The sequence below is a fragment of the Anabas testudineus genome, chromosome 18 (genome assembly GCF_900324465.2).
Source record: "Anabas testudineus chromosome 18, fAnaTes1.2, whole genome shotgun sequence".
NCBI classification, from domain to species: Eukaryota; Metazoa; Chordata; class Actinopteri; order Anabantiformes; family Anabantidae; genus Anabas; species Anabas testudineus.
The window spans coordinates 14,809,381-14,831,829 of record NC_046627.1 but is presented as its reverse complement, the minus strand read 5'-3'; the positions used below and the strand labels follow the sequence as shown (position 1 = coordinate 14,831,829).

At 39.7% G+C, this 22,449-nt stretch overlaps 1 protein-coding gene across 2 annotated transcripts in view; it reads right to left on the bottom strand.

Annotated features, from left to right (window-relative positions):
- Positions 1–463: 463 nt before the first annotated feature.
- Positions 464–22,449, bottom strand: part of LOC113157550 (collagen alpha-1(XXV) chain) — a 136,325-nt gene continuing 114,339 nt past the window's right edge. Inside the window, exons 15-38 of one of the 2 annotated variants that reach the window (XM_026353110.1) lie at positions 21,716–21,748; positions 21,115–21,150; positions 19,159–19,203; positions 17,655–17,717; positions 16,511–16,579; positions 15,739–15,783; positions 15,343–15,387; positions 15,016–15,093; positions 14,802–14,825; positions 13,000–13,044; positions 12,845–12,889; positions 12,658–12,738; positions 12,469–12,531; positions 12,284–12,334; positions 11,975–12,001; positions 11,398–11,478; positions 11,032–11,067; positions 10,451–10,504; positions 10,288–10,341; positions 10,112–10,138; positions 9,297–9,350; positions 7,355–7,441; positions 5,308–5,346; positions 464–4,452 (exon numbers count right to left, since the gene is read on the bottom strand). In XM_026353110.1, the coding sequence (XP_026208895.1) occupies positions 4,450–4,452; positions 5,308–5,346; positions 7,355–7,441; positions 9,297–9,350; positions 10,112–10,138; positions 10,288–10,341; positions 10,451–10,504; positions 11,032–11,067; positions 11,398–11,478; positions 11,975–12,001; positions 12,284–12,334; positions 12,469–12,531; positions 12,658–12,738; positions 12,845–12,889; positions 13,000–13,044; positions 14,802–14,825; positions 15,016–15,093; positions 15,343–15,387; positions 15,739–15,783; positions 16,511–16,579; positions 17,655–17,717; positions 19,159–19,203; positions 21,115–21,150; positions 21,716–21,748 (1,185 nt within the window). In that variant the 3' untranslated portion in view covers positions 464–4,449. Of the gene's footprint in view, positions 4,453–5,307; positions 5,347–6,948; positions 7,442–9,296; positions 9,351–10,111; positions 10,139–10,287; positions 10,342–10,450; positions 10,505–11,031; positions 11,068–11,397; positions 11,479–11,974; positions 12,002–12,283; positions 12,335–12,468; positions 12,532–12,657; positions 12,739–12,844; positions 12,890–12,999; positions 13,045–14,801; positions 14,826–15,015; positions 15,094–15,342; positions 15,388–15,738; positions 15,784–16,510; positions 16,580–17,654; positions 17,718–19,158; positions 19,204–21,114; positions 21,151–21,715; positions 21,749–22,449 lie in introns of those variants that run through there. The other variant, XM_026353111.1, reaches the window with a different exon arrangement.

Here is a 22,449-nt window from a genome sequence, read left to right as displayed (position 1 = left end):
GGCTGAATGCACAAATTTATTTATTTATATACTACTTAATACAGTTTGATGGAAAATACTATTATTTTACTTAATAAAAAAAAAAAATCCAATAAAAACAGCAGAAAAAACTCTGATAGCTACTAAAATTAATTAATATTAATTACCATTTATGTCAATGCATTAGTAATAATAATAATAATAAAGTTAATCATTTTCAATATTTGCTAATTTCATACTTTATTACATATTTTTGCTACAGTATGACACAGTATGAATTTAAGCATCTGAGATGAGTTTTGCATTGTTTAAAAATTGTTAAATGCTCTTGCTGATTACCTGGATCAGGTGTGTTCAGCCAGTCAGAAGCTGGCTTGCACACGCTGTTAATAATTGTGTTCACAGATTCCAGTAATTCTAAAAGTAAAGTGAACAAAAAGATGAGGTATTCATGACCGCTAAGAAAGTCAAATGCATTGCTAGATGTATTTGAAAGACTGCGTTTATTTGGCTCCAACAGTACAGTCATATGAAATCTTGAAACATAGAAGTGTGTGAACACAAGGCTATTCAAAGAAATGTCAATCAAGTGGGTAAAAAAAAAAAAAAAAAAACCAAAGAAGGAGATTAATACAATGCACTCACTGAACATATAGCCCATCAAAACCAAAACTCAAATAAGTCTCAAAGTGGATTTAGCATTTTTGCTCCTGTACCAAGTCTGCTTTTTATTTTGGAGAGTATGTGATAAAATAATATACTTGTTTCAGAAAGGCTGCAGTGCATCGGAGGGTGTAGAAGAGTAAATGTTTCTGAGAACTACACTTGTCTAAAGCAGCATGCAGCGTACTACTGCATTCTGCTGTAGGCAATTATGTTACACCAGCACCTTTATTCCCAAAGGTGCTGATGAGTGACTATGTGAACGCTACCGTCTCTTCAGAGGAAAATGTGACTCAACATTTACTGTTAACAATTGCAAAATACACTTCCATGAGTGACGTGTGAGCTCCTCACCGACTCTTGCTAATACTTTCATGGAGATAAATGTTGTGGCACGTCTGCACATACTAGAATAACCCTACATTTGAAACCATAACAACAAAATACATGAATCAAATAGAAAAAGAAATCAGTTTAAAAAAAAAAAAGTTAGCTGCACATGCTAAAGACACAGCACCTCGTGAGAACAAATAGTTTAACAAAGGCTGGAAATCCAAAAAAAAAATTAAAATAAAAATAAAACACGTTGCAAAAACTTAAGTAAGTCTTAAGTAATGGAAATAACATTTTAAAATAAGAGTGAAGGGACAGTCTTGAAGCAACAATAAACCAATCTAAACTGCGATTTAATGAAATGTCTGTGGTTTCCATTGGTTTCTTCGTCTTAGGGTGAGTGGACATTGTCTTTCCAGATAGTGGTATACAGCGTAGCATGACTGAACAAATGGAGCTGTAGAAAACACACTGGTGTGATATTTCTGCCGCATTTGATGCTACACGCATAAACCAAAGTCTAAATTGCACTTCTTGTCAAATGAGCACAGATTTTAACAGTACATTAATAATCCACTATACATATATCAAACTACATTCAATGCAAAGAGAGAGAGAGAGAGAGAGAGAGAGAGAGAGAGAGAGAGAAGCATGAGGAAAAGCTGTGATGTTAAACTGTCCGATGCTGCGTTGGCTGGACCTGTCAGCACTCAGGCCACTGGTGTCATAGCTTGTTTTCTGACACAAAATAAAACAAAAGCAAGCGTATCCCATGTAAGGCCTACGAGCTGAAGTGAATGCACGGCGACCACTGTGTTAAACGACCGACTTCCTTAACACTGCAGCGTTTGCATGACTGTGTGTCGTGATTACCCAACGCTCTTCGTGCAGTACAAGTAGAGGGACGATGCAGCAGAAACTGACATCAGAAGCCAAAAAACAAGTGAAAGGAATGCTGTTCAGAACTGAAAATGCCTCCATTTAAGAAATCATAGAAAAATAAATAATGTACCACTTAAAATATTGAGAAAAATACACAAATATATGCACAAAAACAAAACATTTCATACATAAAACCCCAACAAGAATAAAGAAACTTGTTATGTAGTTCTTTGCCACTGGTAGAGTGCATCAACGGAGCTGTTGTTGACCTGCTATCAGATAGCACCATTAGAATCTAGAATAATCTAAACGTCCATCCATTGTTTTGTTTTGTTTTTTCATAATGATGAGATGAACTGTACAATCAAACAGAGACTGTAACTGGAAATAAAACCTCGCCTCCACCCGCGGTTGCAGCTACATCACAACAAAGTTGTTGGTTTTCCCCACATCTGACCCTTGCAGTAATCTGTTCATGCACGTTGCTAAAGCTGGACAGGATGAGCACTGTGGATTTGGATTTCACCTTGCATAGCACCTACTATGTCCGAAGGCAATCTGAATATGACACGGAAACGTGAATAGACGGTGGTGAAAAATAAAGCTGCTGCATCTGCTCGATCTACTGCTGCATTTCTTTTTGCGCCGTCTGCTATGGAATGTGACATCACTGGCCACGTATGGTTCCTGTATGGAAACTGATTAACTTTGTCAAATTCAGCTTATCTGCCGCCACATTAGATTTTTCTTCTAAATGTTTAAGACAATGCATGAAGTGTAACACAAGTGTAATGCAGCATAATCATAATCAACATTAAATCTGACACATTTCAACTGATTTAAACCTGCTGCTTTGTCAGAGCTGAATGAACCCTGCACAAAACAAAGCTGCACGCTCGGCCTTCTGGTGCTCCTCCTCTAAAACAACTTATTATTTTTTAGAAATCTGTAAGTAATAAATTGTGCACATGCACACACGGACAACACTGTACGAATAGAGTCTCATACAACAAGTCCAGAATGAACAAGTAGCATTTTTTTTTCTTACAATGCTGGATGTGTTTTGCATAAACAACAAGCTCCTTTTGAAACCAAGAGTAAAGACGAGAGGCCGTACAGTCAAAGTGGAGGCAGCCTTAACTTACAGCCTGCACGCTGTCTCAACATCCTGTATAAAACAATTGGTATGAAAAACAGTGCGCAATGTGTGTCTTTTCAACAATCTGACAACACTTAACCAAACAAAGCTTACCTTTCTGAAATAAACACCATTCCAATAATTAAAAAAATATGATGTAAAGTTGTACATTTGTGATAAAGGAATGAATAAAAGCTTGAGGCACCAAAGGCTATTATACACAAACAATACACAAATATAAATGATGTTTAAGAATGAGAGCAAAATAAGAAAATAATAATAATAATAACAATAATAATAAAGAAAAAAAACATGATTTCATTCTGTTGCTCTCAGTAGACCCTGAAGCGCTGCCAGTTAGGAGAGGCAGACGCTCCAGTTGATCTCTATGGAGATCGATGAGACTCTTGGGGCGACTCTCCTGCAGAATCCATTTCCGTTCCCGGGGTCTCTAAGCAGGCCTGTCCAATCTCAAATCTTTGTGAGCAGTGATCAGTGCAACAAAACCTGCCAAGTTCTCCCCCCCTCGCTTGTCCAGAGCCTGAGCGGCTGCTGGAGGCACCACCACACTGAACGATGCCGAGCCGCGAGAGTGCAACAGTGACGACCTGCTGGTATCGTACCCTCCCCAACGCAGGCGTCACCACAATAAAGCAAGAGTAACCAACAGCTTTACTTTCTGGGGGGCTTTCAGGCTACCAGCCATGGTGTGACTCCCTTGGGAAGATTAAAGAAAAAGTAAAAATTACCACGTCAGAGCTCTGGGTTGTTTTTTTTTTTTTCCTCTTTTTGTTTCCATTAGTGTTTGTTTTTCTTCTGCAGAAGCCATGACGCAACCACAAAACAGAGACATGTCTGTACAATACATATACATATACTTTCAGTACATTACTTCATGCTTTTTGCAGGATCAGGGGTGCAATGTTCTGTTTGGCACAGTCTCTTTTTTGTTTGTTTGTTTTTCTTTGATGTGTTTTTTAGTCTTTTAGAAAATGGTGCTGCATGAATATGGTGGTGAGCTTGTTGAGATGACACAACACAAAGCACCTAGCGTTTGGTGTTAGAGAGCCAGTCCAGATCCCCTCTTTTCCTCCACTTCCTCCTCCCACGTTTCTTTTTTTTTTTCAGCCCTGCAAATCTGTTCGGGGCTGCGACACTCCGGTCCGAGCCATGCAAAGACTAAAGACACAAGTTTTGCCGCCAGCCAAGGATCTGAACTCCACCATTAGCGGATGTGAGAGAGCAGACACACACGTTTTGTTTTGTTTTTTTTGTCCACACGCCGATGTGAGTCAAAGCAACTTAGGGCGTAAAACTCGTAACAGTTATCTCTTTTTTTGTATCATTGTACACACAGACTTCTTTTCTTGTAGACTGTTTTCCCCCCATTAAAAACTATAAATACCATAAAAGAAGCATTATTTACAAACTCCATGCGTATCAGGTTAGAGTGATCACTGCAAGAAAAACACAGGAGAGAGAAGAACATGAAGATTTTGTTTGATGACTTGAGGTGTAAAATCTGAGTGAGATTATTTTAGTCATACAGTATGTTGTTGTAGCAATAAAAAACAACAACAAAATAAACAAACATGCACACACAGTGAAGCTGAAACCCACAAGAAATAACAGTGATGCTGAATGAATAAAAGGAGAACTTATCATGTCCATTAAACAGGAAACATACTGTGGTTTTGAATTTTCTCTGTTTCTGGATAAATAGGACATAGAACTTAAACAACAACTTAGACAAACCCAATAAAACAAGTAGATTTCTCAGACCTCTTATTTGGACTCCACAAGGCCAGTGACAAAAAGAGTCCTTTAACAAAGAACAAATTGTCCCTCCTGCACCAGAATCGCTAAATTTGGTGATGACCAGACACTTGAGTTCCAGCATAGCAGCCTTAACACATCTGTGAGACATGGTGGTGGAAGTATCATGATTTGGACCTGCTCTTTTGGACGTCTTAATATTGTTGATGGTGCTACAAACTCTGAGTTGTTTAAACTAAATTTACAGGAAAATGTCATTGTAACCATCTGTGAACTGAACCTCAAAAGATATTGAAAAGTGGTAGCAACTGAAGAAAATGTATATTTTGGTATGGCTGACTGAATGAATGTTCATGCAAGGAAGCAAACAAACATCTTGACATGAGACCATTCTGTGAGGAGGAATGGGCTAAAGTCAGCCCAAAACCCAAACATATTTATGCAGAAACAGAGAAAATTGTGTTTGCATACTTTCAATCACCACTGTTTAAACACAGATTAAACTATAATACGTGTATGAGTAGTACTTGTCTCACCTTCTGCCAGCACCCAGGCATTGGTAATCCATCTGGACCCTGTTGACAGGAGATTAACAGGGAAGAAAAGAAAAACTTTAAGTACTGAAACAGAAGTGTTTGCTGTTTGTAGATGTACAGTTAATGTTAACCATTACACAATGGCTAAAATGTGATATGAGTGGATTTTGAACACAACAAATGTCGAACCTTTACTATTCTAACAAAAGAAGGGTGGATGACAGAAGATTTAACCACAGGATTGCTGGGTGCTGACTATTGGAGCTCCTGACCTCAGAGCCACTGTTAATTAAACCATTTAAGCCAACTTACCAAAATCAAGAGTTAAAAACTGCATATTTCTAAGTTACTAAACCTGATATGAAATTAAGTTCTTCTAAATGAATTTACAAACACAAAAAACAATGGCAACCTACTGCAGAGTTAATGTGACTGTGCTGATTCGTATGTCTGTAGGTATGTTAATTTGAATTGTTATTTTTATGACTGTATGTTCCAGTGATATTTAAAATGACAAGTAATGGCAACTGTAAGAGCGTGTTCATGATTCATGCACATAATCCACAGCAGAATATATGTCATGCTTATCAATATTATCAATACTTTTTTGGCCGTTTCATTAGGTACACTGATGATTCAACTATGTGTTTATTAGTGAGGTCATGGTGGTTGACAGTTTCAGCAAAAACTGAGAAATAATAATTCTAACTGTAGAGTTAATGGAAGAGCTGCTGTATTGGATGGCATTACATTGTACATGTGTAACTGATAAAAGTCAATAATCTCCCATTGTGTTAGAATAGTCCCAATAGTTGAATTTAAGAACATGAATGCTGGACATGGAAAACACAGTATAACAGTAGTTGGGGACACTATAATAAAAGCAGGGCTTATATTAAAATACAAGTTTTACAATTAATAACATATGTAAGTTAACAAGATGACACAATGTGTGATGTAGGATTCTTTTCTTACCTACAATGGCACTTTTTAATTTCATTTTTCACACACAGTATGGCTTATTACCAACTTTAACCACTCATATTCTTTACCATAGCCTTAGCATTGTTTCAGAAACAGAAATCATCAGGAAAAAATACATCATTCATTTTTTTCTCTGCTTGAGAAACTATACCCCTCTTGTCACGGTCTGGCCCAATTGGTACAAATACAGGAAGGGAAAGGGGAAGTTAACAGAGTAAAAGAGGGGTCCATCTGCCTGTGGCATGGGATAACACATCAGTAGAGGAGTCTGTGTTAGCATCAGGTTAAAAGGTAACAGAATCAGCTGGAAGGAAACCAGATATGAGCTTTTTTCCAGTTTTAATCAAGGGAATTAAAGGTTTCAGTTAGAGGGAGTATGACTTACATCAAGAATCATATGTTTATTCTGTATATTTCACTTGTTTATTGTATGAAAGAGGCCGCTTGCTGTCAGAGGGTTAGTGAGGTATCTGCTGTTGTTGTCAGTGTTGTTTGGTTGTAACCATTCATAAATGGAAAATGTGGTTGTGACATAAATAAAGTGTGTTCATGCTGGACAAGCTCTCATGCCATGCATGGGTTTGTTTTAGTAATGCCTGAAGGTGAGCTGCATGCATCGGTAATAGGTGGAGGAAAAAGAGAAATACTGTACCAATTGGCATGGGGCATCCAGCCCGTCCAGACCTGGCTGCCCTGGTTCCCCCTTTTCACCCTTAAATCCCCGGAAACCCTGTTTGCAAAGATGAGCTAGGAGTGTTACTGGGAGAGAGGTGGACGACCCTTAACCCCTGCGACTGTCCACTTTGACAGACACGGGTGTCGGAGGAGCTGCCCTGTGAGTTTGCCGATACCACGATCCAGCACAGTTACGTTTTTTTGTCAGCATTTATGGTTTTTTTTTGTGTGTGTGTGCGTCAATTTCAGGGAAGTAACAGACTGTATGTCAGGTCGCTAGGGTCTGGTGGAAGCCGGGTATCTGTGTAGTCACAGGGCGCTCGTCCGTGTTTGGGGAGACTGCTCTACACAGCTGGAGGACGCTTTCCAGCTCACACTGTGGACATACCAGTGGGCAGGGTGCATCTAATCCAGGGGCACCCTGTTCTCCTTTCTCGCCCTTAGGCCCTTTTTTGCCCTTCTTTCCCTTCTCCCCCTGTGGATACAATGGTTTGGTCATGTTAAAAATCATTCTTTGAACATTGGGGACAGCACTGCTATTAGGAGAGGAGGGATTAAATAGGGAGGCTGTGGCCCACAAAGGAGAACGAGACATGGTCAGTGTTAGAAAGGAGAGGATACCAAACAGTACTGGGTATTCTAGAAATGTTCCTCAAGGCAGGAAGAGGACAAAAACGGGGACTAGTACAGTGGGAAGGAGTGGAAAACAGCTGATTGCCAAAAAGGGGTGTCAAGGGCACAAAGGATGAGAAAGAGTAGCAGAGAGAAAAATCCCCGAAAAGACAGAATTAAATCTACAACACTGAAAAGATCAAACTGTATCCCTTCAGAATAAAACATTAGGTATGAAGTGTTAGTTACATACAAATAAAAACTATGTGACAAGTTCATTTTAGTGGAAAACATCATGAGGTGAGATGTGTGAGGTGTTTGGTACAGGAATTATAATGTAATGGTATAAATGTGCAGTAAAGGATTTGTGTACTGTATTATATTATGTGTATGAGAATGTTTTAAACTTATATTAACACAATGGGTCCCAAACCAGCTCCTCAAGCCCCCCCCCCCCCCCCCCCCCCCCCCCACACACACACACGCAATGATTGTTACACAGTGTGTTTTTCCTCTATGTTTAGTGGAATGGGATACAGTTTCAAGACAAAACAGCTAAAAACCACAGAGGCCCTAAGAGGCAAATGAAAAACCAACAAAAGAAAAAACATGGTAATCAGTTTTCTAAGTTAGATTTTTGTTCTCTCCTGTGTTTATGACCCATTCTTTAATATTTGTGAAATATTACAATGCTTTTCCAGTTGAAACATAATTTAGAAAAATGACAATGGCAAAACTTCTTTTAATCATCAGGGCAAGACTACGGAGACCCTAAAGGCAAAAAAACAAAAACAAAAACAGATCTCGTACTAATCCCTTATTTTTTTAGAAAGTACAACATTAAAAGCCTAAATCAGAGCATTAAATCAATCTTGTATCTTCTTATGTGAGAAAGTGTTTAAAGAATTGTTAAACATCTGATCCATTTGACATACAGCTTGAACAGGCAGTGCCAGTGACACCCATTTCCTATACGGAAATGATTTTACTCATAAACACAGGAGAAGATCACACTTAGAAAATAAATCACCACTATTGTTTTTTAGGTTCTCACATGCCTCCTGAGTCTTCTGTGAAAAACAAATCATGAGTGTTAGTAAGTGTGGAGACATGTAGTACATACGAAGCATGGAAAGATTTAAAATATTGTATACAGATGCAAAGGAGGAGTAACCAACAGGCTCACAAACTCTACGAGGGTGGAATGTATAAGTTCATGTTCATGCATGGAAACAACAGGAAATAAACAAATGAGTTTTAAGAGCCTGCTGTCAATGGACTTGTTTGACTGAACATGTTGGATTTCTCAGAATGACACTTGTGATATTGAGAAATGAGATGACAAAGGTGGAGAACAAAAACCGATTTGACTGAGGATGATTTTTCTTTTATGCATATTCTATGTTTATGTTGAATAATGCTCCAATTGCTTTTCATGTACTGAGAAGGCACAGACGCTACAAACATACTTAAAATGGAACCATGTTCAAAATATCTGCAAAAAGAAATTTCATTAGGATGCCGTAAATATAATTAATTAGCATCTACTTTGTTCCTTTAAGTGACATCGTCCTGTTTTATGTCTAGAAGATCATAAAAAGATACCGTACAGCAACTGCATAAGTATCTCTATCATTCCTGCCACTGTCCATTGACATCAGTCCTCTGTAGTGTTAATAGGTTTAATTAACAGGCCATTAAACCGTATCTACATCTACCTTTTCTCCTCTTTCCCCAACGTCGCCTTTCTCTCCCCTTAAGCCTGGCAACCCCTGTAAAAGTACAACTCCACTTTATTACTCTGGCTTTTCTGAGCAACGATAAAAGAAGGAGTTCTTGTTGGTACAAATGTAAAGAAAATACATGGGGATCAAACTTAAAAACAACAACAACCACAAAAAACAAAAAAACAAAAAAAAAAAAACAATCAGGAACTGAAAGGAGGAGGGTGAAAAGTAAAATAATAATAATATAAAAAATATGAGAGATGCTGCTACTATTTGTTCCTTTTGCTGTTCTATCATTTTTAACATTGAGCAACGTTTTTAGAAATATGAAATCAGGATAAAATATGCTAAAAAAAAAGCAAAAGGAAATTTAGATAAAAAATATCTTTGATTTTATATTAAAATATTTTATTTCAGAGTTTGAAGCTTGAGGAGGGCAAACACCTATTTTTTTCTATCTAAGACTTCTGTCAGGTTTATATAAGCAAAGTAACTATGTAAACTTTCTATTTGTAGGTGTTTATTTATACATGTTTTTTTATTTTTACAATATTCTATGCAGTATGTATATAAATGTATATATATAAGAAAATGCTGAGCTACGACATGATTTAGGCTGGTATTCACCGCTAATACTACATCAGTCAATCACGCCGCTCAAGCCTCCGACAGAAACGCGCTGAAACTCATTTAGCTTAGTTTGTAACAATAAAACTGTGGATTTTTTCCATTTGATTGAAGAAAGTTCCACTTTCTCCCATTCTGTTTGCATTTTGCCTTCGGAAAACAAAGTTAAACAGACTTACATCCAAGCCTGGTGTTCCAGCAGCTCCCTGCAAGTAAAGAACGAAAGCTGTATGGTTACATGTTGTTTTAGATTAGCAAAGATGGTGAAGGTGTTGCTGAAGGTACAGTGAAATAGAAGCCTGACACTGCATTATGTGGGAACTGTGTCAGCTGGTGATGGGGTGCAGCCACTTACAGGTAGTCCATACGGTCCTCTTGGTCCTGGCTCGCCTGGTGCTCCTCTCTCACCCTAATAAGAATGAATCCGTGTTGAATCACATGAACTGGTCATGTCAAAGCACCTAAAATGAATGTTCAAAAACTGTTCCCTCAATCTCAATGAAAAAAAATCATCTTACTATGTCGCCCTTCGGCCCAGCTGGACCAGCCGGACCCGAGGGCCCATCCGTCCCCTGCAGAGAGTAGTGTTGTTATGGTGAGTTTACATCGTTAGGTCTTTCAAAATAAGGTTGATTTTCCAAACAAATACTGCAGCAGATGGAAAGCAACAATCATGTTTAGCATCCAGATTCGTTATGCACAATATCCCTATCTGCTTTGACCTACAGTACAGCTAGCACTCGCAACTGCTCCTGCTGCTAGTGGACGTGCACTGGCCACAAGGGACACTTAACAACACTGCTGACACAGTTAATGCATGAGTGTGTGTTAATGCTGGGTTAATGCAACACGGGACAAACGAGAGCCTGGAGATGCCTGCTTTAACAGCTTTGTGCGCGAGCATTCAACTCGGTGTGGCTCGTTCGACTCGTGAGACCTAGCTAATGATACAAAAACCCAACAGTGGAGTCTCGTGTAAACTTCAGTGGCAATGATACACAATAAAATGAGGTGACATGGGTAAACATCTGAGGGACCTGACACTGGAGGGTGAGGGGGAGAGAAGAAGACAGAAGTTGGGTGGTCACATGACACTCACCCTAATTCCGGGCTTGCCGTCCAAGCCAGAGGCTCCCTGTGTGGTTATGGAGGTATGAGTGACATGAACAAGGCGGGATTAGTACCAGATGAACACTGTTATTGGGACAGGTTGATGGCAGGGTTTACAACAACTACATTACACTGTGTGTTACTGGGAGTTTGATAAAGTAGTCAGCCCAGGAAACATGGACATGAGGACAGAAAATGGGGAAGGTAGTATAGACACACACACACACACACACACACACATAAACGTGTACACACACACACGCGCGTACTCTGACAGGGCTAAAATACAAATGGAGTTTCTGTGAAAGAAAAAGGACAGGGCTCTGTGGTTGGAGATGTCCCATAATGTACTTACGGGGAGACCCAAAGGTCCACGGTCCCCTTTGTGTCCTGGCTCCCCTCGCATACCTTTCACACCATGCAATCCAGGTTCCCCCTAGAAAAGGGAGTGAACACGAGAGCAGACATGACACAGTTGCACCTGTGAGTGTGTGTGTGTGTGTGTGTGTGTGTGTGTCTCTTGTGTGTTTTCCAGACTCGACCCGGAGGTTTCATCCACTTGCTGTACAGATGCCGAAGCAGTGGCTCAGGTTAGTAGAGCTCACGGTTTTATTCGTGGCTTTGGAAATAATTAGAATCAAAAATAAAATAAAAGCTGTAATGTCATATTTAGGTTCGCTGTTTTATTTCTATGATATCTAACCATATCCAATCTGATGAGAAACAACAAGTGTATTTGTCTCATACTCCCTTGAGTCATTTAAATGTGATAACAAGCACAACTTGTTATGTGTTTCAAGTTTTGCAGGCATTTAGTAAACGCCTTTCCACAAAGATTTACAGGAGGAGTAGACACACGTGTCTCTTTGGTATGTGTGGGTATGTCCTTTATGTTGTTTATATTGTACTTTTACTTTCTGGTTGAGATTTACCTTTGGTCCAGGGAAACCGTGAGGTCCCTGCAAAACAACAAAAGACAGGGGACAAAAAAATTACTTTTGCTTGGCTCCTAATCCATCGGAATTGATGTTGCTTTCTAACATTTCTACCCCAAATTATGAAGCGCTGTTGAAGTATGTTTCCCAGTATTACCGTGTCTTGAGCTTTGTTTTAATTTTTTTTATTTTGTGCAACTGAGCTACTGCTGCCACCAGTAATGTGGGATGCAATGCTGCTTGGGATGTGCCAAAGATAGTGCAGTCCATTTTCCAGAGATAAAAAAAAGAAATGTAAATACTCACCATGGGTCCTGGGGGTCCATGTGGCCCTGGAGGCCCTGGAGGGCCAATAATCTGCAAATAAATGAGTTTTATTGCATAAAATGTCGTTCAACAAGTATAATATGTTTAGAAAGTATTTGACATTGGCATTAATAGATTTCTAATCATTGAGTCTATACTTTTATTGAGTGTTGGTCGTGACTTACTGAAGGACCTTGTGGACCAGGTAGACCTGGATCCCCCTTATCTCCCCTTACCCCATTAACACCCTGAAAAAAAAAAATAAAAAAGCTTCATGGCACATTTGTAGTTTCTAACTAATCAGATCGTTGAGCAATTCAGACATGTCGAAGGCCTCTGATTTGGAGTACAGTTGGTGTACATGTAATCCTTACAGGTAGGCCAGGTAAACCAGTCGCTCCTTTATCCCCTGAAGCTCCTGGCATTCCCATGTCTCCCTTGGAACCTTTGTAGCCCTGAAAGAAGCAAAAATGCACATAGAGAATTACAAATGAATCACCTTGTGATACAGGTGACAGTTCTTTATAAACCAACTCCAAATTGAATCTATAGTCAACTCACTCTTTCTCCATCGAGTCCAGGGAGACCTGGCATACCACGATCCCCCTGTGATAAAAAAAAGACATTATGAAATGCAAAATCTAAGCAGTGGGACATTGGTACGCATGGGTTCAGTTAGTTAGTGCAGTAAGAAGAAGCACTTAAGCATTGTTTACCTTTATACCTGGTGGTCCCGTTGGCCCAGGAGGCCCAGGAGGACCCTGCACAGAGAGAGTTTAAAGGTTATCACTTCTGCAACAGTGTGTGTGCATGACCAGCTCAGTTTCAAAGTCTGATTTCAATGAAGTACAACTGTTTTCAAACATGGAGGGAGAATGTCGACAACTGCATTTCATTAATAACAGTTTGACCTTCACGCTGAAATGATTTGCAAACAGCACAAAAAATATGTTAGCAAGCAGTTATATATATATAACTATGAACAAGATGCTCAACTGAAAGACACATGATGAAGTCATAAACATGTTAGCTGGAACATATGGACAAATCATTACAGACAGAATGACATAGCTTCATGTTAGGATGAGAGCATCCATTTTAAACAATAATGTATTGGGGAGAAAAAAACATTTAAGACATGTGCAAACACACATAGAACTCAGGGATTTGTTCCTAAATGTTACTAAATGAATGATATGTAAAAGGAAAATCCAGATATACACACATTAGATGTTTGGGTTTTTATTTCAGTATGTGTAATGCTAAATATGCAAACTTTATATAATGCTAACCAACATAATGCACAATCGTGCTTTCATCATCTTTTATTTGCATGGACACTAAACAGTGAGCTACGCTGAACGTACGTATCATAAACACTTCATGATGTTCATGTGTGTTCATCTACATTACTGTTCAAATATTTGGGGCCACTTAGAAATAGCCTTGCTCTCGGTAAAAACATGTGTCTTCTGCTGTGCTAACATCATTTCAAAAGGATTTTCTGATGATTAATTAACCTTTTAAATTGCCAAACTAGCATAGGCAATCAGAAGATGTCATTGGAACCAATGACTAATTTGCTAAATAGATATTCTGGTTTCAGTTACCATAGTTACAACATCAACCGTGTCTACACCCAACTTGATGTCATTGTGCTTTTCTTGCAAAACCATGGGAGTTTTGAAAGGAACCCAAAATGTTTGAATAGTAGCGTGAGGTCATTGTGGCAAACAGTGTTTCTATTTTTGCCCATGATAACATACGTGCTGCATAACATGACATTTGTTTCTTTTTGTTGTTCATTTATAAGTTGTGCTAACTTCACAGGAGCACAGCTGAATGTATTTTGGGCAGTTTTTTCATTATAGAGCATATATGATATACTTAGACTCAACTGAACACTAAAATGTTGTCACAGGAAAAGAACACAAAGACATTTAGGGACAGATTTATAATATGTAACATAACTAAATAACCCTATTACTCATCAATACTTTCTCCTCTTTTTGCATTGTGCACAGTTTTCTATGATGGAATATTTTAATGTAGGGATGAGCAACGAACACTGTGAGAGCAAAACTGGAACAGTGAAGTGGTCTTATATCTTAAATGATCATCCTGAATACTGCAAAACAAAATTAGGCAATAAAAACAAATCAGTTCACTCACATTAAGCTTCGTCATGACTAAAATCTTCAATGTACTGGGTATGATTTTAACAAGGAGTGAACAAAGTGAGATCTGGAAAATCCTATTTTAAACTTTCTAATGAGGTTGTTGTAAAAGATGCTTTAGAGACATTTAGGAGACAACCAACAATTCAGAAAGCATGAAGTGCTGGTCACGCAGAAACACAAGTGAAGCACTGTTAGGCAAACATGTCATTTGGTGAGGGCAAATAAAACAATAAAATAAAACAAATAAAACCAGGGGGGCTGGGTTGGGTCCATGCGACGACAAAGATGAATCACTTGTGGAGAACACACAAAACACACAATACATAGAGGCTAATTACCGTTACTGTAATAGTGGTAATCTTCTGCAGGAGGCGAAAGGAATGGAAAGAGAGAAATACTTTTGCAAAAGTCACACAGGAAATAAACCTTTGTGTCAGCACATACTATGTCCTGCCAAAATACTGAAAATGTCGCAACTTTATTTTTCACAAAGCGTCACTATGCCGTGTCCTCTAAAATGTGAGTGTTTATGTGTGAAACCACTTCTCTGACCTGTAAAGCCTCCTGAAGGTTTCCATTGTAGTCGATGATTTCAGTGGCTCCTTGGTCTCCTTTCTGTCCAGGGGGGCCCTGAAACACATTTAACACTTGTTGCATGTTGTCCCATGTCAATCACATCACATCCGACTAATACTGTGCATGACCCAGGTTTAGGTTTGACTGCTGCCCCCTGGTGGTCCCTCTGCATGTGGACACACTAGCAGTAACTGCCAGCAGGGAAAGTCTTGAATGTTTAATATTAAAGAGAACATGACATAATAAAGCCATAAAAGAGAAGGAAAGACAGAATCATTTATCACGTTTAATATAGATGCCTACCCTCGGGCCGATGGATCCCAAGTCCCCTTTATCTCCAGTCTCCCCCTAAGGTGACAAGACAAAAAAAAACTTTTTAAAGCTCAACAAAGTGCCATTACTACTCATGCTGTGGTGGTGAAAACTAGCGTGACTTAGTAGCGTTATAAAATATCCTCATTGTATTATGCGTGTGTTAAATATTTGCACACACTAATTTAATTTCCTGACAAAACAGCACTGTTTAACAAGACATTTCTACAAGTACTGTACATATGTTCAAGATTAGTAGATGACTAAAAACCAGAGTGATCATCTGTCAGGGGAAAAAAAACAAAACAAAGATCTGCTAAATCTCATCAGATGATCACAGGATGCTTTACGAACCAAATGTCAAGGAAACATATCTGCTATGCTCACCTTTGACCCTTTAGGACCAGGTGTACCAGCTTCTCCTTGTGAACCCTGCCACGCACAGGAAAACATTAAGGGTGATGTTTTAAGGGATATTACAAAAAAAAAAGAAAAATTGCAACAAGCTCCCTTCAATTCATTTCGATCCAACTTTATCGTGCAGAATTCAACGCAGCTGAAATGCATATTTCACAGAGGACCCATCGTCGACCTCTCCCGCTCTTTCCCCGAGAGAGCGACACAGCCAGCTTCACTATAATAAACAGCTTTTAATATGCCGCAACTGCCAAGCAATTGAGAAAGTGTTTATTTGAACTCTGGCACTGATAAAGGAGGGGTGTCACATTTGGAATTTCTCATAGGATGTGAAACAGATATGTGGGTCATCGAAGTTTAGACTAGAGCTTAGAACTAGCTGCTTGGTCCGGACTAGACATAAACAGTGGTAAACTTCATTTATATTTGGTTTACTTTACACGGACTCCAGGGAAAACCTCGCACTCATTAGGGGCCCGTAATGGTTTAGCCAGCTCTCTTTGTTAATATAACCGAAGATTTGATGAACTGAACAAACCCTTGCTTTGAGGATGTGTTTAAATTTATTTTATTCCCAAGTCTGGGAACTTCACCGTTTGTGCTTCGACTGAGAAAACTCTAGGTGGCAGCAGAAGCCCATTAACCACATGGGTGAAGGTGCTGTTCAAATAAAATAGAGTTTCTAGTTCTCATGTGATTAATTTCACATATGTTCATGGACATGGGCACATGAATCACCAACCTTTGGTCCAGCTGGTCCAATTTCCCCTCGTTCTCCCTTTCCTGGTGGCCCGTGGTCACCTTTCTCACCCTACACAGACAAAAAGAGCAGCAAGCAAAGATGTCATGGACTCACACAGAGGACTCCTGATCACGGCTCTGTTCCTTTGTATTGACAGAAGAGCTGTGGTGAATCTTTCGAACATGTTCAGTTTGTTTATTGTTATTCACTATTGACACGAGTAAGGAATCTACTGCAGGAGCCCGCTGCCCTTCTTCTCCCGACTTTGCTTGCTCAACAGAACGGGTATTTGAGCTGAATCAGCACAACGCGCTTCCTGGCAGATTGTGACAATCTGACAAGGTGAAGTATATTTTCAAGAAAACCCCGAACATACAGGTACATCTGCATAGCTGACATATTATATATATGTATGTTTTCTTTAGGAAAATGCAAATCCTTTGTTGTACAGTTGTGTGTATTTTCGCCTAATTTGAAGTGGCTGAAGGTAGCCAATAGATGGAGACGTGGTATAAATCAGAGCCCTTATTGTAGTGGGACAAAACCAAGTGGGACACCAACATTATTCAGCACTGTTGAGTCAAAAACTAATAAATTTGTGTTTTTCTCTTTAAACAACCACTCACTAATGATAATACAGAGACAGAGAATTCAAACCAAACTCCCACTAAAATGTTTCTTTTAAAATGTCTCAAACAGGTTGAACATGAGGTAAAACCATCAAGTACTAGTTTGACTGATGCCTGAGTGAGCTGATGTTGTTATTTTTGAAGTGGAGGTGTAATAAAGGACAATGCAACGCGATTATATCTTGATTAGCGATGCACAGCAGAGACACGCTGATGCAAAAGGACAAAGTAGAACATTCATTCTCGTGCGTCTGGATTATCACCGCTGGCTCCACAGTGTGATAATGTCACGACTCGAAGAGAGCGCCCAAGGATTAGTTCAACCTGACCACTTGCGAGTGACTTTTAACGTTCAGATCACCTGTCAAAGTGATAATAATAATGAAACCGTAACGACTTTAACCTGTTAAGATTGTTATTTCTCATTACCTGAAGTAAAATATACAGCATCACGCTGATCAGGAAATACCTCCCATACTATGATTATTGGAAGCTCAACAGCTAAAATCACCCACCTTGGTTCCTGGGAGCCCGGGAAGCCCTGGCTCTCCCTGGGGACCAAGGAATCCAGGCTCACCCTGTAAGAAATGTGAAAATATTACACGTTTTTCCACTGGGTTTTGTTTTTTCAAACCTCGAACCACTGCTAATGGCTGCTAAACACACACAGAAACACACATACACACACAGCTGCGCGGCTAAACATAGTCAAAACGTCAGGCATGCGTGCACACTTGCACAAACACACACACACACACACTGAGGGGCACATGCATAAATCACACACGCGTACACAAATGATCAGCAGCTCGTCAATTTATGCCCTGGTTTCACGTACAGGGAGTAATGAGACGTAGTGACTGACTGATTTAGAAGTGTGTACAAAAAAAAAAAAACCTTTTGAAGCAGTTAACATTTCTTTTTTATGTGCACTTTCACTTTAAGGAGTGAGCTGCCAGTATGAAGTGTGATGCTTGATTTGATTTACATTACTTTTGATTGTGAAATATATTACTAAACCATGTGCAACCAGAGTTCCCACCTAGTAGTTTTTCGGCACTCTGGAAGCCTTTGGAGAGGTAATGGACACTTGCTTCTCAAACTTTTCAACTCTGATTAGATAAACAGTGAAGAATGCAGAGCAGAACAAAAAAGCGCAAGCCAAGTTCAGAGCTGTGTTAGCAAAATATAGTTAGAATACATCAAGCACTGAGGCCTGTTAAGTAAAAACAGGATTATATAAAATATGTAATGAAAGTTGATTTTTTTTTTTTTTTTTTAACAAGGCCAGCGCATTACAAGCGTACACAACGAGAAAAACAATACCAAAACAGCAACCGGCATTATCTCATCATGCTTGTTGTTGTCAGCAGTCCTTGCATTCACGTGTTATATTTCGAGCTAATGACCCTGAACTACACTGGAGGTGGTTGCTACCCTGTAAACGTGAGATGGCGTCGACTTATGATGTGCTGTTTGTGCGTTTTTGTTTCACCGTCCGGTGCTGTTGTTGCTTTATGACGTGGTAAAAATGCAAGATCCTTAACTAAAGCAATAAAATAGTTAAAAATCGAACTTCCTCCACTTAACAAGCAGTAGTTTCGACACATTTTGCAGTGAGTGAGTCTCTTGATGCAGCGTTGAGGAAGTAGACTGAAGTGTTTGCCAGGGATCCAGTTCCAATCATTAATTCATAGATCCCTCTACTTTCAGTAAACCTTAATGAGACACTTTTCTTGCTGACTGTTTGGTCTTGTCAGTTTGCCTAAGCTCCCTTTTCACTGCGCCCAAGGCACAGGTATTAACGTGCTTCTGCCTCGGCAGCAGATGGAAGCTCGCCGTCTCGGCAGAAAACCTCGCAGCAGGAAACACGAGATTACGAGACCTTAATGTGTCATATATAACGCACCATAATAGGTCGGCCGAGTTTAGCTCTGAACTGTGCTACAGACGGGCTGAAGCGGATGGACAGGGACAACACTGGGGAATGACTGGGGGTGAAAACAGCGAAGCATTTACCTTTATCCCCGGGAGTCCAGGCAGCCCTGGAAGTCCTGGCTCTCCCTACACAGGAAAAGTGTGACATGTTACAGCCAAGCCAAGCTAAGCTAAGTCAAGCCTCATTTGTGGGCTCTTCTTGTGGGTTCTATTAGCTCTACTTTATTTTCAATTTCTGTGTTTTTTCTGGCTACAAACTGCTATAATTCTGAAAAGTGGCCTGCTGTCTGGTCTGTAAGGGTAAGTCGACTGTCGTTCGCTTTGCGGCGAGCACCAGCAGAAGATACTGCACATGCACTTTTCATACCAACTCATGCAGCCCCGGTCTTGACAGAGTGATTAGTGCTTGTTATAACACTCAGTTCTTCACAAAGTGCATTGGAGTTTTTGTTTTTTTTTTTGGTTTTCATGACTTTATTGGTTTGGGCAGGTGTGAAAAGTTCTGGTTTCTGGAAGGAAAAAACTGTCAGATGCTTTGAAATGAAGTTGCAAAATCTGCTTGAGGGAGCTGCCACGGCTTCAGGGTCATTAGAAATTGGCAGCGCGAGAAGTTCAGAGTTGGCCTGTTTCTCTTTTACCAAGGTCGGGTCACTGTCAAGTCGAAAACTCTAAACTACTTTTACATGCAAGTCTGGGTAACGCAGCCATTTGATTCAACTGTGGAAAAATCAGAGGTCAAATCCCCTTGTGAGGCCCTCAAAAATAAATTTCTGACTCTGGATAATTTAACGCTCTATTAAGACCATTGTATTTATGGCATGTGAAAAGAAATTATTAGTGCCACTGCATGAGAATGATTAACTGTAATGACGCTCCAGAGATCAGCGAGAGGGCTGTAAATTTCCATTGTGGCTAATAAAAGCATTATAAAAATAATGATAATGAATAAACGTCTTTCTTGTTGACTACTGCTCCACCAACACTCGCTGAACAGCATCCAATGGCAATATTTAGGAACACAACTCAATCTCATTGAGTTGATATAAATATATAAAAGAAATCAATGGATTTATAAATATGTGTCAGCGCAAGTAGACTGGCTGTAACATGAGAGATAAGATAGCAGTCACAAAATGAGATGGGTTGCAAGTATTTTCTTTGCAGCACTGCATAAAGAAAGACATTTTCTAAAAGCCTGTCTGTCTGCAGCCAGCTTGTCCACACAGAGGCAAGGGAAAGGAAATTAATGGGGTGCAGCACTTGGGATTAAAAAGTGTAATTAAGTGGGGCACTGATGCAATTTCAGCAACAGCAGTCTGGTCAAGTGAGTATTGGCTTTTATTTTCTAGGAAAATAGCTGGTAATCTGCTGCATGCTTGTTTTATACATATCTCATCAGCAACTGTTTCTCCAACTATGTTCTCCCCGTTTCTTTTGCTGAAAATGCGTGTCATAACAGCAGAATAAAAGTCGTACGAAAGAAGAGGCCATATTAACAAACGTTACTTCAACAGCAAAAAGCCTGTGTAGCTGGATTGATGCAAAGCGGGTGGGGGTGACCTGGCTAGACACAACAAACTAGAGGAAACGCATCCAAAAGGCTCTGGTGCATCCAGAGGTGTTAGTATGATACCCGGGATCTGGCTCAGAGCAAGCATCAAGCCAAAGAAAATGTAAAAAGAGTCAGAGCACTGTGATGTACCAAAGTTCACGTTGAGGTGTCAGGTTCTGCTCCGTAAGCCCCCCCCCACTGTGTACAACCATCCTCATTAAGGTTCAACTGAGTTTGGATGGCTGTAGTTGAAACTTGAAATGTTTTATCTTGCACAACAGACTGGAGCTTCACCTTTTTTATCGCAACCTGAGATGTGTGTTTATGGAGCACAGCTACTACATGCTGCCAAATATTTTACTAATGTATACTGTGTTCAAATATGTATTTGACTTATCAATATAGAGACATTCATTAACATAACTCGGTATGGATAACTATTTCAACTCACCTAGCTACTACTGTGTATCAAGTGCAATTATTACCTTTTGTCCACTTCGTCCAGGCTCTCCAGGTTCCCCCTGTAATATATGCAAAGAGTTTAATGGCTTCATTTCTGGGTTAATGACATCATCAAACAAAAGGTCTCTGATAAAGGAGACCATAGATTAAGTATCTTAATAAAAAGCAACACCTAGTTTATAAAGAAAATGGAAAAAAACAAAAACATATCCACTCCCTTAATACGTTTCACACTCTATGCAAACTACACAGCCAAGAAACCATTCAGCTATGACAGAATGGTTTGATGGATGACAAGGTAGGGGCACTAATGCAGACACTGCACTGTCACTCTAATGTTTAAAGAAGAAACACTATTTCCATCTCATTAAAACAAAGTGGCAATGGCTGGCAGTAAATAGTAGGACTATATACATTCATAGTTGGCTGCAATTTTCCATAGCCACTCTTCTACCACACAAGTCACCCGACCTGTCCGGGACCATAGAAGAGCGAGTGCCCCCATTGGATGATTGGTGTACTGTATGTGCAGGGCAGCGATTTCTGCGCATTCATTGTGCACATAAAATACCTGTGCCTGGGTTTATAGCTACCTCTATGCTTGCATAGAGTGAAAGCACTCACCTTGATACCTGCTGCAGAGGAGCCAGCATCTCCCTACACAAAAAAGGCAAAAACAAAAATTAACATAAGCGACCATTACTGTGTGAAACTGCACTTAGCTTACAAGAATATGATGTTAATGAACGATGCAGAAAGTAAATGCTACATTTCCTGAGTTGTCTGGCCAAAAGTGGGATAAAAATCGATTTAGAAAGAAGAACGTCACTTCTTCTAAGCACGGTTCAGATCAACTGTCCGTTCTCACCTTTCTCACTTCTCAAGTTTGAAATAGCATTTTTATTAGTACAGTGTTGGGAATCATTTCTCTGTTTTTACACTGTCGAGAGTGCAGCTGCACACTGGCACCGACATGGAGGGTGAAATCCAACACCACATAGACGGAATCCGCAACACTATATGTAGTAAGGGTCTTGATAGATATGCTGTGCTAACAGCCACCATTTAAACCCCCTTGTCATTGAATTACTTCACGAACGGTATTGAACTAATTCAGGAGACAGAACGACATATATCACATTATCCCAGCAAAGTCATCTAGAATCCAGACCCTTCCCTGTGCACTGCATTACTACTGCAGAGTACAGTAAAAACAGACATAAAACAAGGGGCCAATAAGCGTAATTATGGGCGGTTGGTGGGAAAAGGGAGTGGGGAGAAGGAGACGGAGTCTTTAAGCTCTGGTGTGGTTTCACTACACATACGCCTCACGCTCAGAAATTGCTGAAGGAATGCCT